The sequence below is a fragment of the Rana temporaria genome, chromosome 2, assembly GCF_905171775.1.
Source record: "Rana temporaria chromosome 2, aRanTem1.1, whole genome shotgun sequence".
NCBI classification, from domain to species: Eukaryota; Metazoa; Chordata; class Amphibia; order Anura; family Ranidae; genus Rana; species Rana temporaria.
Window position 1 is genome coordinate 261,067,969 of NC_053490.1, and position 15,892 is coordinate 261,083,860.

The following is a 15,892-nucleotide window of genomic DNA, read 5'->3' on the forward strand; positions in this document are numbered from 1 at the left end:
AAATTCATTAGTTTTATACTGAGACCTCAGACAGGGTCCCATTCTTTCCGAACAGTCGTTTCGTTTTTTGGTCAAATAATCTGAGCACTTGTGTACTTGATGCAGCAGTAGTAATGTTTCTGCTGTGATCCACAACCCTTGTAGAACAAGAAAAGAGATTGCTTGTTATTTTCACAAAGATGTGTCTCCACTTCCTTTTTTTATATTTCTGTGTTGTCTAGGTTTTCTTTTTTTTGTGTTGTTTTGTTCTGAAGATACTTTAGAGGACATGTCATTGTAAAGACTCTGCTTATTATTCTTGCTTTTTGTCTGAGTTACATCTAGTATAATATATGTGATATGCGTAGTAAAGTGTGTACTGGTAAAATGAGTCTTGTCAAACATGTAAGAACAGTAAATAACAGACATGGCATGAGGAGTACTGAACGATCATGTTGTTTAGATGTATATACAGGTAAATACATAGTTGTAAGAAGTCTGTGAAACCTTAACTCATTGTTCTTCTGTCCCCACAAATAGTTGAGCTTGCTGTTTCTTGGGTTTGCTTCTTTGACTTTAGCTTTCAAGTAGTAATGTTTCACCTGTGATCAACAACCCTTGTTGAAGAAAGGAAAAGTTTTCCTTTTTTGTGTTGTTTTGCTCTTAACCGCTTCAATACCAGACCTATTCTGGCACTTCTCTCCTTCATGTAAAAATCAAATTTTTTAAGAAGACACCCAAGGGAATAAAGCGAGGAAATGGATAGCCGCACTCCAATAACCAAAAAGGTTGTCTTTTTATTCAAACGAACAGCAAATACATCACTTCACAAGGTCACAGCAAAGGAACAGGGGAGCTGTTCCCCTGTTCCTTTGCTGTGACCTTGTGAAGTGATGTATTTGCTGTTCGTTTGAATAAAAAGACAACCTTTTTGGTTATTGGAGTGCGGCTATCCATTTCCTCTCTTCGTATCTCATGCATGGTCAGTGCATTGCCAGCACCCACGGTATCCTGAGTCAGTCTACTCTACATAGCGACCCACCTGGAGCGGTGATCCTCTTTTTTACCCAAGGGAATAAAATGACGGTCATTGCAACTTTATATCTCACATGGTATTTGCGCAATAATTTTTCAAACGCCTTTTTTGGGAAAAAAATTGTTTCATGAATTAAAAAATAACAAAACAGTAAAGTTAGCCCAATTGTTTTGAATAATGTGAAAGATGAAGTACTTAAAAATCTCCATAAGCGACGCTTTCATATTTTTTACAGGTTACTATTTTCAAGTTACAGAGGATATCTAGTGCTAGAATTGTTGCACACACTCTAACGCACGCGGTGATACCTCACATGTGTGGTTTGAACAGTGTTTACATATGTAGGCGGGACTTACATGCGTGTTCGCTTCTGAGCGCGAGCTACCGGGAATAGGGGCGTTTTATATTCAATCTGATTTTATTATAAATTATAATACAAACCTACAGACATTAATACATTCATACATATATGGATAATATAGTTATTTAATCTAGCCAATTTCGGATACATTTTCATAACTCAAAAAAAAGGGGGGGAAAGGGTTGGGATAGAAGATGGTAGTAAATGTAAAATGTCCTGTATTAAAACTTTTGCTTATCACAGCTATATTCCTTTCCTTGTTTCCCCAAAGTTATTCTAATTTCTTGTTGTTTCCCTATATACCCTTCAGGGGGCCCATGTCCGGTGGCACTCCTCGTGTGTGTCTAATTCATGTGCTAGGAGTGTTTCCATTTTCTCTATACAATCCATTTCATTAACCCATTCCTTGACCGATGGAATTTGTATTGAGCGCCAATGCCGTGGTATGACTAGTCAGGGGCGTTTTACATTTTTATTTTTAAAAACATTTTACCTTCATTTTTTTTTTACACTTTTTTTTACATTTTTTTTTACACTTTTATTCCTATTACAAGGAATGTAGACCCCCACATCTCTCCTCCAGGCTGGAAAGCATGAGATCGTGAAAAAAAAAATCACCGATCTCATGCTGACAGCTATGATTGCAGCTCACTGTATAAATGTGACTGGCATTGAATGGGTTAACACTGGGGGGTGAGGAAGGGGTTAAATGTGTACCCTGAATAGTGTTCTAACTGTGGGGGAAGGGAACTGACTGGGGGAGGTGACCGATCTGTGTCCCTATGTACAAGGGACACAGATCGGTCTCCTCTCTCCCTGACAGGACGCTGTCTCTGTGTGAGCCGGCAATGAGAGATGATCTCATATGTTTACATTTGAGATCATCTCTCATTGGCCGCACAGATCGCATACCAAACAGCCACTCCAATTGGCCGTTCACGGCGATCTGTGATTGGCTGTGTCCAAGGGACACGGCCAGCACAGAATTTCCCTGCTGTGCGCTCGGAAGCACGCGCGGGGAACGAGGAAAGGGGAGGACGTCAAATGACGTACTCCTGGATTTTCAGGTCCGCGCGGGCCTCAAGTAGTTAATAAGGCAGTCTGGGCCAGATTTTGCAGGAAACGGCACATTAATGATGCAGGTGTGTGCTGTATTCATCTTAGAGCCAGGGTTAGAGCTCAGGACCCCACCCTCCCAAGGGGGTCAGTGATTGCAAGGGAGGCATAAGAGGTGTATGTTGCACCATATTGTCCAGTACAGGACAAATTTAGGCACGAGCCTGTGAGAGAGAGACAGTCTGGGACAGACAGAGCAGCTTGGATGCTGCATAAAAGACACAGAGCTGAGGTACAGTGTATGTGTATGAGCACTGGATATGTTAGATGGTCTGCAGCAGTGGTTTTCAACCTCAGTCCTCAAGTACCCCAAACAGGCCATGTTTGCAGGTTTTCCTTTGTCTTGCACAGATGCTTTAAATCAGAGTCAATGGCTTGGTATTTTTGACAGCTATTTTATCTAAAAGCAAAAAAAAACAAAACATGGCCTGTTGGGGGTACTTGAGGACGGAGGTTGAGAACCACTAGTCTGGAGGTGGTCACCAAGCCATGAGGCCTGAGGAGTAAATCTGCAAAGAGAGCCACGAGGCTGCACATTGTTTATTTGCTGTATTGATGGTGAGAACCCCTGCATGGGAATACTTTCATTTGTGAAATTTTGCTTAGTTTTAAATAAAAGTGGGCAGAAAAAACATACTTCTGGTGTGGAGCGGATTAAACTCTTTGGGCCAGATTCTGGTACATTTACGTTGGCGTAACGTATCGCATTTACGTTACACCGCCGTAAGTTTTACGGGCAAGTGCTTGATTCACAAAGCACTTGCCTGTAAAGTTGCGGCGGCGTAGCATAAATCCCTCTGGCGCAAGCCTGCCTAATTCAAATGATCCGGGTAGGGGGCGTGGATCATTTAAATTAGGTGCGTTCCCGCGCCAAACGTACTGCGCATGCTCCGTTTTGAAATTTCCCGCCGTGCTTTGCGCGAAATGACATCGCACCGACGTAATTTTCCGAATGTCGCCGTGAGTTACGTCCTTTCCTATTCACGGACGACTTACGCAAAAAAAATAATTCAAAATTCGACGCGGGAACGACGGCCATACTTTAACATGGCAAGTCTATCTATACGCCACCAAACAGCAGCTTTAACTATACACTGGGAAAAGCCGACTAGCGACGACATAAGAGAATGCGACGGCCGCGTGTACCTTTGTGAATCGCCGGAAAAAGCTAATTAGCATACCCGACGCGGAAAATGACGCGAACTCCACCCAGCGGGCGCCGAAGTATTACACCTACGATCCGAAGGCGTACGAAGCCGTACGCCTGTCGGATCAAAGCCAAAAGCCGTCGTATCTTGGTTTGAGGATTCAAACTAAAGATACGACGTGGCAAATTTGAAAGTACGCCGGAGTATCAGTAGATACTCCGGCGTACTTCTTCTGTGAATCTGGCCCATTGTTTTGCATTACCAATGAGCTTAAAAAATCCCCAACTTTTCACAATATATATAGTTTTTCTCATCTGCTCTTTACATAATGTTTGTGTTGAAGTGCAATGTCTACTGATCAAGACCTCTCATGCCCCGTACACACGATCGGAATTTCCGATGGAAAAAGTCAGAAGGACATTTTCCATCGGAAATTCCGACCGTGTGCATTCCCCATCTGAGTTTTTCCATTGCATATTCTGAGGAATTCCATTGGAGTTCAGATAAAGAACATGTTCTCTTTTACCCCGATGGAATTCCATCGGAATTCTGATGTGAGTTTGGCCGGGCAAAAGCCTGATCGTGTGAATGGGGCATCAGAGGACCCCAGAGTGAGGAATGTTAAAGCCTACTGATAAGGGTTACACAAGAATATGTAAATGCTTGGTTTTCCATAAGTCCACTGTTCTGCAGATAGTTTACACAGAAAATAAACCAGCATTGTTGCCATATGCCGTGTACACACGGACGGAATTTCCGATGGAAAAAGTCAGACGGAATTTTTTCATAGAATATTCCGACCGTGTGTGTGCCCCATTGGACTTTTTCCGTCGGAAATTTCAACGGACTCTGTTCTCTTTTTTTCCGACGGAAACAATTTGATGCATGCTCGGAAGCATTGAACATATTTTTTCTAGGCTTGTCGTAGTGTTGTACGTCACGCATTTTTGACGGTCGGAATTTGGTGTGTCCGTTTGTATGCAAGACAGCTTGAGTGGAATTCCGTCAGAAAAACCTGTTCCGAGTTTATTCCGACGTGTGTATGCGGCAATAGTCTTTTGAAGTGGGCATCTTAAAAAATCAGCATGAAAACATACTGTTCAGTTCTCACATAACAAGAACACAAAATTGACAGACAAGCTGTGCAGGCATCTCTAGCACTTCAAATGTCTGTGCCCAAGGATTTGGCATAAAATAAATTAGAGCAAAAAAAGAGAATCAATGTTGCCCCTTTGTTTATGGCTCATTCACACTAGCCCACATGCAAAGACATTTCATTCAAGTCTATGCACTGCAGCATTTTTCGCTGCACTTCAACACACTTTAATGGATCATTGTGGTATGAAGAGGGCACATAGAAAACAATTGTGCCCTTATGTTAAGTCGGCCTTGATCTCAGTAAACATGATGTGAACACTGCATCATTCAAACAATGCTTTGAGAACAGTGCAGAATTTTCTGGTAAATGTACGTAGCGTTATGTTTGAAGAAAACATCCAAACTGTGAAGCACAATGGCAAGAGTATAATAGTGTGGGGCTGCTTTGCCTCAGTCACAGAGGGACAGTGAATTTAATGTTTTATCAGAATTTCTACAGCAGGATGTCAGCATATCTGTCTCTGATATAAAGCTCACAAGAAATTGGGTCATAGAAGTCATGACTGTGATTCATAACATAGGAATAAACCAGTGTAACTTCAACAGCAGAAAACTTACACTATATTTCCAAAAGTATTGGGACGCCTGCCTTTACATGCAGATGAACTTTAATGGCATCCATGTCTTAGTTCGCAGGGTTCAATATTCTCTTCTGGGAAGGTTTGTCCACAAGGTTTAGGAGTGTGTCTATAGGAATGTTTGACCATTCTTCCAGAAGCACATTTGTGAGGTCAGGCACTTATGTGGACAAGAAGGCCTGGCTTGACCAAGTTCCTCTACCTCAAACTCACTCATTCATACCTTTATGGATCTTGCTTTGTGCACTGGTGTACAGCCACGTTGGAACAGAAAGGGGCCCTCCACAAAATGTCCCCACAAAGTTGGGAGCATGAAATTGTCCAAAATGTCTTGGTATGCTCAACCCCTGAAAAACAACCCCACACCCCGCCTTTTACCCTGAAGCTGCCATTGGTCCTTCCAGATTTTTGTGAGCTGTGATGCATGCCACTCCTGCACTTGGAGCAGACTACAGGTTTCTTTGATGTAAGTGATACTGTTATTAAAGTTTCAATTTTATCCATATACTAACCTGGCACCCTGCTTTGCGCTTTTCTTCATGTTAATGAGGGATTCCCAATATCCATTGAATTGGAACTGCCGGACAGGGTATATGTTTTATCCATCATTCCAATTGCCTGATCATCAGCTGGCGTGAACTTTATGGACTTTTTCTATTTCCACTGTGTTATTAAAGTCTTGATTTATCCATAGGCTAACCTGGCACCCTGCTTTGCTCTTTCCAGTAGATCTGATCAGCAGCTACAGAAAGTGTTGGTTGAATGTATTGCCAAGGAAAGAGAAATAATTACTAAATACAAGGATTAATTTACCTTTTTCTATCATTTACTTAGCAATGATATGAATATTTCCGTGCCTATGAGTGAGTTTTGTGCTGTTCTTCAGCGTTGCTCTTGCCTAGCAATGGCAAAAATCAGGAAAATTGTGGCATTCTTTTCTCTATGGCCCCGTACACACGTCCGAGGAACTCGACGTGCCAAACACATCGAGTTCCTCGTCGAGTTCAGTGTTGAAGCCGCCGAGGATCTCGGCGGGCCGACTTTCCTCATTGAACAACGAGGAAATAGAGAACATGAAAAGTGTACACACGACGAGTTTCTCGGCAGAATCCAGCTCCGATCGAGTTTCTGGCTGAATTCTGCCGAGAAACTTGGTCGTGTGTACGGGGCCTTGGATGTTATGCTCTACATAAGCAGGACCATTTGGAGCTGATTGTGATTTACTGATTGTGATTTACCTCGTAAAAAGGGAATTTCGCATGTCTATATTTTAGGGTGTACTTTTGCACTATTCTGTATATGTTTCTTTGTTGTTTTGCAAATTACGATGTCATTATGACATCATTTAAGCTGACTTATTTGAGCAGGCAGCTGTGTCCCCATCAGAGAGATTATCCCTCATTAACCGCTTCAGTGAGCCCTGCCACTGGACCATAAGATGAGGAAAGTCCTCCCGTAACTCATCCAAAAAAGCTGAAGTTGGCGTTCCACTTTAGTGAATGCAAACACAGAATGCAATAGAAAACTGCAGTGCACAAATATTAGCGTCTGACTGACTGTATAGTATAAACACGGAAGTTATCTGAGAAGACCATACCATAGTAAGTCATGTAGAAGCAAAAGCTTGGAATGTTGGTATTTTCATTACCAAGTTAGATTTACCATTGAGAAAAGTTGACGATTAATGTCAAAGTCATGGCTGGCGGGTGATTCTTCCTCCTGGCGCAGCAAGCGTTACATATCCACGGGAATACTGTAGCAATATGCTCTCATTAAACCCTGCTCTTTAGAGAGCACCTTTTTTAATCCCAGACTCAGTTATCTCCAGTCAGGAGTAAATGACTCTTTTTGCTGCAGCATGCTGAGGGAATAATTGAATATATGTCAAATCAATCAATTTCAGAGGGAGATTTACACAGTTATCAACCTTGCATCACTTGTCCATAAATGATGGGAGGTGTCATTGTCACTAGGGGATCTGCCAAATGAAAGAAACCCACCGTTATTCTTTTAGTCAGGGAAATGAGACATGGGATTAAGGATTTACTACCTCAATAACAAATCACTCTGCAGTATATGGACAGCAAAATAACCAAGGAAACCAGGGGGGCTATGCTAGAATAGACATATTGTGATTACATACAGTGTTAAAAATGTAGTTTGTGAGAATTGAGATCAACAGATTTAAAGGGATACTAAAGTCCCATTTTATTTTGTTTAAAAATAACAAACATGTTATACTTACCTGCTCTGTGTAACAGATTTGCACAGAGCAGCCCAGATCCTCCTCTTCTCGGGTCCCTCTTTGGCTCTCATGGCCACTCCCTCCTGCCGAGTGCCCCCACAACAATGGGGGCACCCCAGCCAAACTGCTGCTCTATGTGTCCATTCAGTCTATTTGAAGATATATATATATATATATATATATATATATATATATATATATGCACACATAAAGTAATTAAATTCTATACAATATATATATATATATATATATATATATATATATATATATATATGTATAGAGATGAGCCCGCAGTTTGAGTCGAACACAAGTTCGATTTGGACATCGGGTGTTCATTTGCTCACAAGCGAACCGAACATATGGGGCGTTCGTGGTAAATTCCCCCAACCTGTCCTCCAGGCTGCATGCTCAGATAAGGGTCTGGTATGGATTTTGGGGGGGACCCCCATGCCAATCTTTTTTTACATTTCATTTTGGCGTGGAGTTCTCCTTAAAATCAATAACAGACCTAAAGGGCCTGGTATGGATTGGGGGGGGCCACAATGTTTTTTTTTTTGGCGTGGTGTTCCCCTTAGTATCCATACCAGTCCCAAAGGGACATTACAGCCGCAAGCAAGTTAAAGCCCTGGTTCACATGGTTCATGTCATTTTCATTGGGCAAACCTGGCCAAATTTACACTAATTCGGCTTGATGGATAAGATGGATGTTCACCAAACAATTTGGGGCAAATTTCAGCCAAAAAAGCAATCAAATCATGGATAAATATAGAAAATGCAGTAGGAAACTGTTCACTTTTATTGTCCTGAACCTATAGCAGGCTGTGTGCATGCAGTAAGAGCATTTTTTACATTGAAGACATTCGCTATGCCAGCCTACTTAAAATTTTTGTCGACTTCTGATTGTTGTTTTTTTACATAGTGGAAGAAATTAGAGAAAGACAAAACAGTGCAAAGCACCTACACATGGTCAGTTATTAGTTGAAAAAGGCTCAATATGCTGTTGTGTATACTGTTTATTGACTGAACACAGACATCTATTATAAAAAAAAAAAATGTACTTTATTCTGCAGTTCCTGGGATTTTCTGCAATTTTGGGTCTGGCTCTATTTCCACTATTAAAGGGTCACTAAAGGATTTATTTTTTTAGCTAAATAGCTTCCTTTACCTTACTGCAGTCCTGGTTTCATGTCCTCATTGTTTGTTTTTGCTCTGATGTTGCTGTAATCCTTCTCTGTTCTTAACAGTCTGTTTCTTGATGAAAAATGTCATGGGAGCTTTCTCTCTGTGGTCACTAATCAAGGAGGTGTGATTACTGTGTGTCTAAAACCCCTCAACACCAATCAGTTTCGTTTTCCAAACCATCACTGCCCTGTATTGGCTCTTTGTCTCTGTTCATCACAGAAGCATGAAACAGCATGCAAAAACAAAACTGAAACTACAGGCACATTATATGATTGATTTTTATCTATTTTTAATCATTTTTAAAAGGAATTAGTTAACTATTATGTCTCTATACCCTGTAAACAGTCATTTCAGCAAAAAAAATGTTTTTCCTTTACAACATATATATATATACCTTTTGCAGCATTGCCCTTGTATGTTTCTTTTATTTCTTAAAACGATGTGTAAGACTGTGCTGTATCAATGGTAATCTTGTGCAGATACATGAAGCGTCACGCTGTACATTCATTCGTATTAGTCATTACTTCTGGTGAGGTGTGGAGTTTTTTATTTCTTGTTACTGCTGTACTGTTTCTATGGCAGCATCAACCATCCATTTCAGTCCATCATTTTAAAAGGCTTGTGTTTGATATTTAAAAAAAAAAAAAAGAAAGAGAAAATTACACATTTATGGAAAGCACAGAAGATATATTTTTGAATTGCTTTTGAGGGGCTTTTATTTGTCTTGCTTCAAATATACACATAAATAGTTATATTTCATGTTTGCTGAGAGTCTGTTTTTACATAGAGAAAAAAGATTGCATATTTTCTACTGCTGACTGCAACTATGATAGCAGTGTACCATGGAATATATAAGATATGGAGAGGACAGAAATTAACCACTTCAGCTGCGGAAGGTTTTACCCCCTTCCTGATCAGGCCATGTTTTGCGATACCGCACTGCGTTGCTTTAACTGACAATTGCGTGGTTGTGCATCCAAATCAAACCGATTTCTTTTTTTCCCCACAAATAGAGCTTTCTATTGGTGGTATTTAATCACCTTTGTGGTTTTTTATTTTTTAAACAAAAACAGACCGTAAGTTAAAAAATATATATATATATTTTACTTTCTGCTATGAAACACATCCAATAAAAAGTTTAAAAATTTTCATTTCTTCATCACTTTAGGCCATGTATTTTGCTACATGTTTTTGGTAAAAAAAAATCCCAATAAGCGTATTTTTATGTTTGGTTTGCGAAACCAATACAGTGATCAGTGCTAAAAAAAATCCACTGTCACTGTATAAATCACACTGGCAGGGAAGGGGTTCACATCAGGGGAATCAAAGAGTTAAGTGTGCTCCTAGGGAATGCTTTCTAACTGTGGGGGGAGTGCTGTGACTGGAGGAAAACAGAGACCCGTGTTTCTGCTTAGCAGATACACAAGATTCACAAGATTCAGAGAAGGGTTTACATGTGGCCTTGAAAACCTGACATTTAATTAGTTATGCTAAAGTGATACTTTGACAATAATGTAGTGCGAGGAACCCCATATTGCGTAACAGCTGGTGTGTTGTAATTCTTCTCTTTTTTCAAAGTTCAAAATTACAGTGGATGTAAAAGGTCTACACACCCCTGTTAAAATGTCAGGTTTCTGTGATGTAAAAAAATTAGATAATTTCAGAAATGTTTCAACCTTTAATGTGACCTATAAACTGTACAACTGAATTGAAGTAAAAAAATGAAATATTTTAGGGGTGAAAGTAAAAACCAAAAAAATGTGGTACCATAAGTGTGCACATCCTCTTATAACTGGGATGTAGCTGTGTTCAGAATTAAGCAATCACATTCAAACTCGTGTTTAATAGAAGTCAGTACACACCTGCCATCATTGAAAGTGCCTCTGATAAACCCCAAATATAGTTCAGCTGTTCTAGTAGGTCTTTCCTGACATGTTCTTAGTCGCATCAATGCATCAGAGGGATCTCATTTTTAAAAGGTATCAGTCAGGAGAAGGGTACAAAAGAATTTCCAAGGCATTAGATATACCATGGAGATGGGGCGCTCCATTTGTTAGTAAATACCAGAGAGGATGAGGGTGTGTGTGGATGTGGCAATTTGAAGGAAGACTGTACAGTTACAAAACAGAGGTCACTGCGCTAGTTATTCCGACTGAAGCAGAGATTTAGGAAGGGAAGTGTACCACCAAAAGTTATAAACTAAACTGCATTTCAAAGCACAGGCTAAAACTTGAGTCACATTGCGCAAGAGTCAGTTCAAAATGGCACCTCTAGAGCAGCCTGTGTGGCAATCTATGTTTCCTCTCGTCCGCAGGCCACTCCCGCTCTGCCATTTCCTGTTGACCTTTTCAGCTGCTCAGTGTAACTTCAGTTGGAGCCTGCATTTTGCAATGCAGTACAGTGCCAGGCTCCCGGGGACCATGCTGGGCAGCTGGATCCTTGACTGGGGAACTGAAGGTAGACATCAGACATGGAGATGCAATCTGTGATTTAAATGCCCCTAACCCAACCCTTGAACTCTGTGCATTACTTAATCCTGACCCCTGAATTATATGCATTAATTAATTGTGATCCCTGCGCTCTGTGAATTTTTTAATCCTGACCCCCTGAGCTCTCTGTGTTACTTATTCCTGGCCCCTGCACACTATGCTTTACACTCTCTTGACCCATGGTAGCATAGGTTCAGGCTTAATTTAGCCATACCCCTTTAAGCCATGCCCACTGCATACCCACAAATGACCATAGCACTGCATCCTTTGCTTTCCCGTAGTACCCAAGGTATTTTGTCTTTATACCTTGAATGTCTACTTTTTGTTCCATAAAGCTATGACCAATTGTTTCTGGGCATGTTAAAAATGGAGGCATGGTTTTGTGGGTATGACTACAAATGAGGGTGTGGTTTTGTGCAGAAGGTTTAAATCTGGAATATGAAATGTGGTCAATAGGGTACCTCTGGACTTCATTGTTAAAATCTGGTAACCTTAGTTTAGTCAGATCAGTAGCATATGATTTCTCATGGCTATGGAAAAACAAGCTTTTCATATTATCATTGCTCTCTGTACTGCTTTGTGACTAAGATTTCAAAGTACAGTTTGAAAGCTGTGGTGAGAAGACTTAAGCTAGGTACACGCAGGCAAAAAAATGGTCAGTTTGGCAGTTATCAGCCAATTTTTAGCCCGTGTATACAGCTCCTTGTCTGACAGAACGAGCATGCTAGAAAACCAGCATCCTATCATTGCTCACAGCCAATTGCTGCAAGCACTGATCATTGTGTTCTGCGGGGGGGCAGTCCCCCTGTCAGAACACAATAGTTCAGTGGAGAGATCACTGCACTAACATCAAATGTGTTAGTACGTTGATCTGTACATTTCTTTTCCATTCAGCCTGCCTTGTGTACCCGGCATTAGAACTAAGCCTACCACTGCACTGCTTTTAAAATGTACCCAGACTGCATAATGCAGGAATTTGGGAGCAATCTGTCAAAGCACAATGCATATAATTGTATAGATTTGAACTGAACCACTGAATAAAAAGATCTGTTTAGTAATTGTATGGTACACTGCTGCACTAAACCGCTAAGATGTGAACAAGCTCTTATTGATAAACCAGTTAACATATATTGTGCAAAAGTCAATCAGCACCACAAAGTGCTACGTGCTAAAATACCGTAAATAAAATTGAATTATAGTGCAAATATGCAATGATTCAGTCTGCAGCTACTGAACACTCAATGTATCATTCAACCATTAAAAATATGTATTTTATAAACAGGGCAGCGCTACCAACTTTTCATATAATTAAATATAAACAAATATGAACACAGTGACCTAGTAAATTGCTCAAATATCCATAATTAGAAAATGCAAGTAATAAACAATCAAAAATATTCCAAAAGTTCATAAAAAAATATATATAAAAATCAGCTTCTGTAACTTCTATTGCTGTGTGATAATTTCCACCACAGTGCTTCTCTCATGATATAATAATCTGTGAACACCTCCACCAGCTCTTATGCCTGCTCACCTCAACAATAAGCCAAAAAAGCTCTGAATGAAAGCTCCCTCCTTTCTCTCCACTACGATATCAAATCACCTGCTCCAGCCTGTTGTTTGGACAACTCACAGACAAGACACTTCCCTTCAGGATATGGTTTGTTTTCATGCAAATACAAATGCAACAAACTTAAAATATTGCACATACAAGAGTAAAAGAGATAAAAAGCATGTCACAAAGTTACAAGATGTCCGCTCACTCACCACTCTGATGGCGTGACGTCACGGGCTTGGCTCCTCACATCTACACGCATATCGCCTGCTATTGGCTTACTCAATAGGTGCATTCTTTCCCTCTCTCCTACCTCTTTCCTTTCCCTACTCCTCTCTTCTCTCTCATCCCCCTCCCTCCATCCTTACTCTATTGTGATATAAGGGTTTACTTTTTAAAAAGAAAAAAAATCTTAAACCCATATATCAGAGAATTTTCCCAGCTTATTCTCACCTAAATAATAACGTTCTTCCATCTTACAAATATATTGTACTCTCATAGCCACTCTCTTACTGCCAAAGTTTCAGGATAAGGCTACATTCAGTAAATGAGGAATATGTGACCTCTTATGCTGTGCTATAGATTTCTCTGTATTGTGAAACGAATATGTCCACAGGTCCATAGACATTTCTATTTCACTAATTTCTAGTATTATCTGTGCAACCCTTCTCCAAAATTCTTTTAGAACACTTCCACCATAGGTGATCCATTGTTACCCGTGCATTACATCCACGCCAACATAACCAAAATTTCTCTGATTGATATTTATGTGCTCTTATAGGTGTGATATACCATCTTGCTAAACACTTAAAATGTATTTCCATTGTATTTACATCCCGAGAAGAGGCATATCCTATCTTTAGCAACTTTATTTTTGGTTGCTTATTCAACATTGTTTACATTTCTCTTTCTCTTCCCTTTATGGACCTATCTGTCCAAAGTGCAATAGCCAAGGCTTTTTTTTTTTTTTGGATAGAGTACCCTCCTGTCTGTGTCCCACAGGATGATTTCCCTTCAGTTCCTTGAGACACAACAGAAAGGGAAAGGAAATCTCTCCAAAGTGAAGATAAATTGCCAACAGAACAGATAGATTATCCTTTCAGGCCCCGTACACACGTCCGAGGAACTCGACGGGCAAAACTCATCGTTTTGCTCGTCGAGTTCTGTGTGAAGCCGCCGAGGATCTCGGCGAGCCAACTTTCCTCATTGAACAACGAGGAAATAGAGAACATGTTCTCCATTTGGCTTGAACTCGTCGTCTTCCTCGGCGGAAAGTGTACACACGCCGGGTTTCTCGGCAGAATTCAGCTCTGATCGAGTTTCTGGCTGAATTCTGCCGAGAAACTCGGTCGTGTGTACGGGGCCTTAGAAGATTCCCCTATACCTCCTGTTCCAGTAAGAACTGTACAATGTTGGTCACCAGGAAAGACAGAGAGGGTGACCCCCCTCCCAACTGGATACCACAGTAAAAATTCAACAAGAGACTGTAGCCCACCTGCATGATAAAGTATCTAAAAAAGTTTTAGATTTACTGTAAAAAGCACAATCTTCCTGCTATGATTTCTGGCTCTGCTCCTGCCCTAATTGTTGGGGTTTGGGAGCCACCTCCCACCTTTGGAAAACATTCCTCTTGTTCCTTTCGGTATAAAAAATAATAAAATTCCTGAGCTCAAAGTAGTAGTTCTTGTGAAATATAAGACAGTATTAAATAATTTAACTGTCCAACTTTCACCAAAAACAGAAATATCAGTTTTGGCTGGACAGACCCTTTATCACCTTTCTTTGATTTGTTTACTTTCTTTCTTTTTTTTTTAATTATCAGATTTGGTCTTTTGAAATTTGGTATTTTTTTTCATTAATTTCAAGTTATAGTACAGCTTCTATGAATGGAGGAAGTGGTCAGAAAGGGCAGACATAGTTGGCACTCTTGACTGTTAGCTCCAATACCACTGCCCTCCACCACACTAGAAGTGGAGGGCAGTGGTAGTATGTACAAGAGACACAGATCGGTCTCCTCTCTCCCTGACAGCACGCTGTCTCTGCGAGAGCCGGCAATGAGAAATGATCTCATATGTTTACATATGAGATCATCTCTCATTGGCCGCACAGATCGCCTACCGAACGGCCACTCCGATTGGCCATTCACGGCGATGTGTGATTGGCTGTGTCCAAGGGACACGGCCAGCACAGAAGTTCCCCGCTGCGCGCTCGGGAGCACGCGCGGGGAACGCGGAAAGGGGCGACCGTAAAAAGACGGCGCCCCAGAGAAGTAGAACCAACCTGCGGCCGTATATAGTCGTACGGCCGCCGAGAAGTGGTTAAATAACAATAATAATAATTTTGAATCATTTTTCAAACCTATTTTTCCTAAATCTTGAAATGTTCATGTAGCATGACGAAACCATTGCTATGTTGGGTACTAAGTAGCTTTTCATTTGTTAGCAGGTGAAAAGCTGAAGCGATCTTAACCCGAATAACATGTTATTTTACCTAGTTTAAAGGTGTCATGTTAAAATTGTGAAGGTAAAATTGCATGAGATAATATCATGTAAAAATGTTCCTCTTTCATAAGGTAATGTAGCAATATCTGTTCTGTGTTGTTACCAGTGTAAGTACAGTATATCCACCATACATCCTACTGTAAAGTGCTATGGTATACAATGGTTGTATATGAATTTAGGATAACAGTAGTATTTGGATTGGCTATAACTATAACCGGTGTATTTTTTATTTTATTTTTTTAGATACTCAGAAGAGGAAATACACCAGAAAGTAGGAACTTTTCGCCAGATGCTCATGGAGAAAGAAGGAGTACTGACCAGAGAAGATCAACATGGAAGACAAATGTAAGTAGACATTAACCATACATTTGGATGCTTGATTACAAATGATCTCTCTGCCTATGGGCAATATTACATAGAATTCCAGGAAGAACAAATTCAACTAGGATTAGGCGATGTTCTAAATGAACAATGTATGAAATTTATATTTAAAATTTAGGCTCTAAAATGATAGGTATTGAGCAATAAATGGAAAACAAAGGTC

General features: G+C 40.3%; 1 protein-coding gene across 1 annotated transcript in view; it reads left to right on the top strand.

The window, feature by feature from the left end:
• Window positions 1-15,892, top strand: part of SRRM3 (serine/arginine repetitive matrix 3) — a 511,539-nt gene that overhangs the window by 346,981 nt on the left and 148,666 nt on the right. Inside the window, exon 4 of the mRNA XM_040336859.1 lies at window positions 15,592-15,693. Coding sequence (XP_040192793.1) covers window positions 15,592-15,693 — 102 coding nt within the window. The remainder of the gene's footprint in view (window positions 1-15,591; window positions 15,694-15,892) is intronic.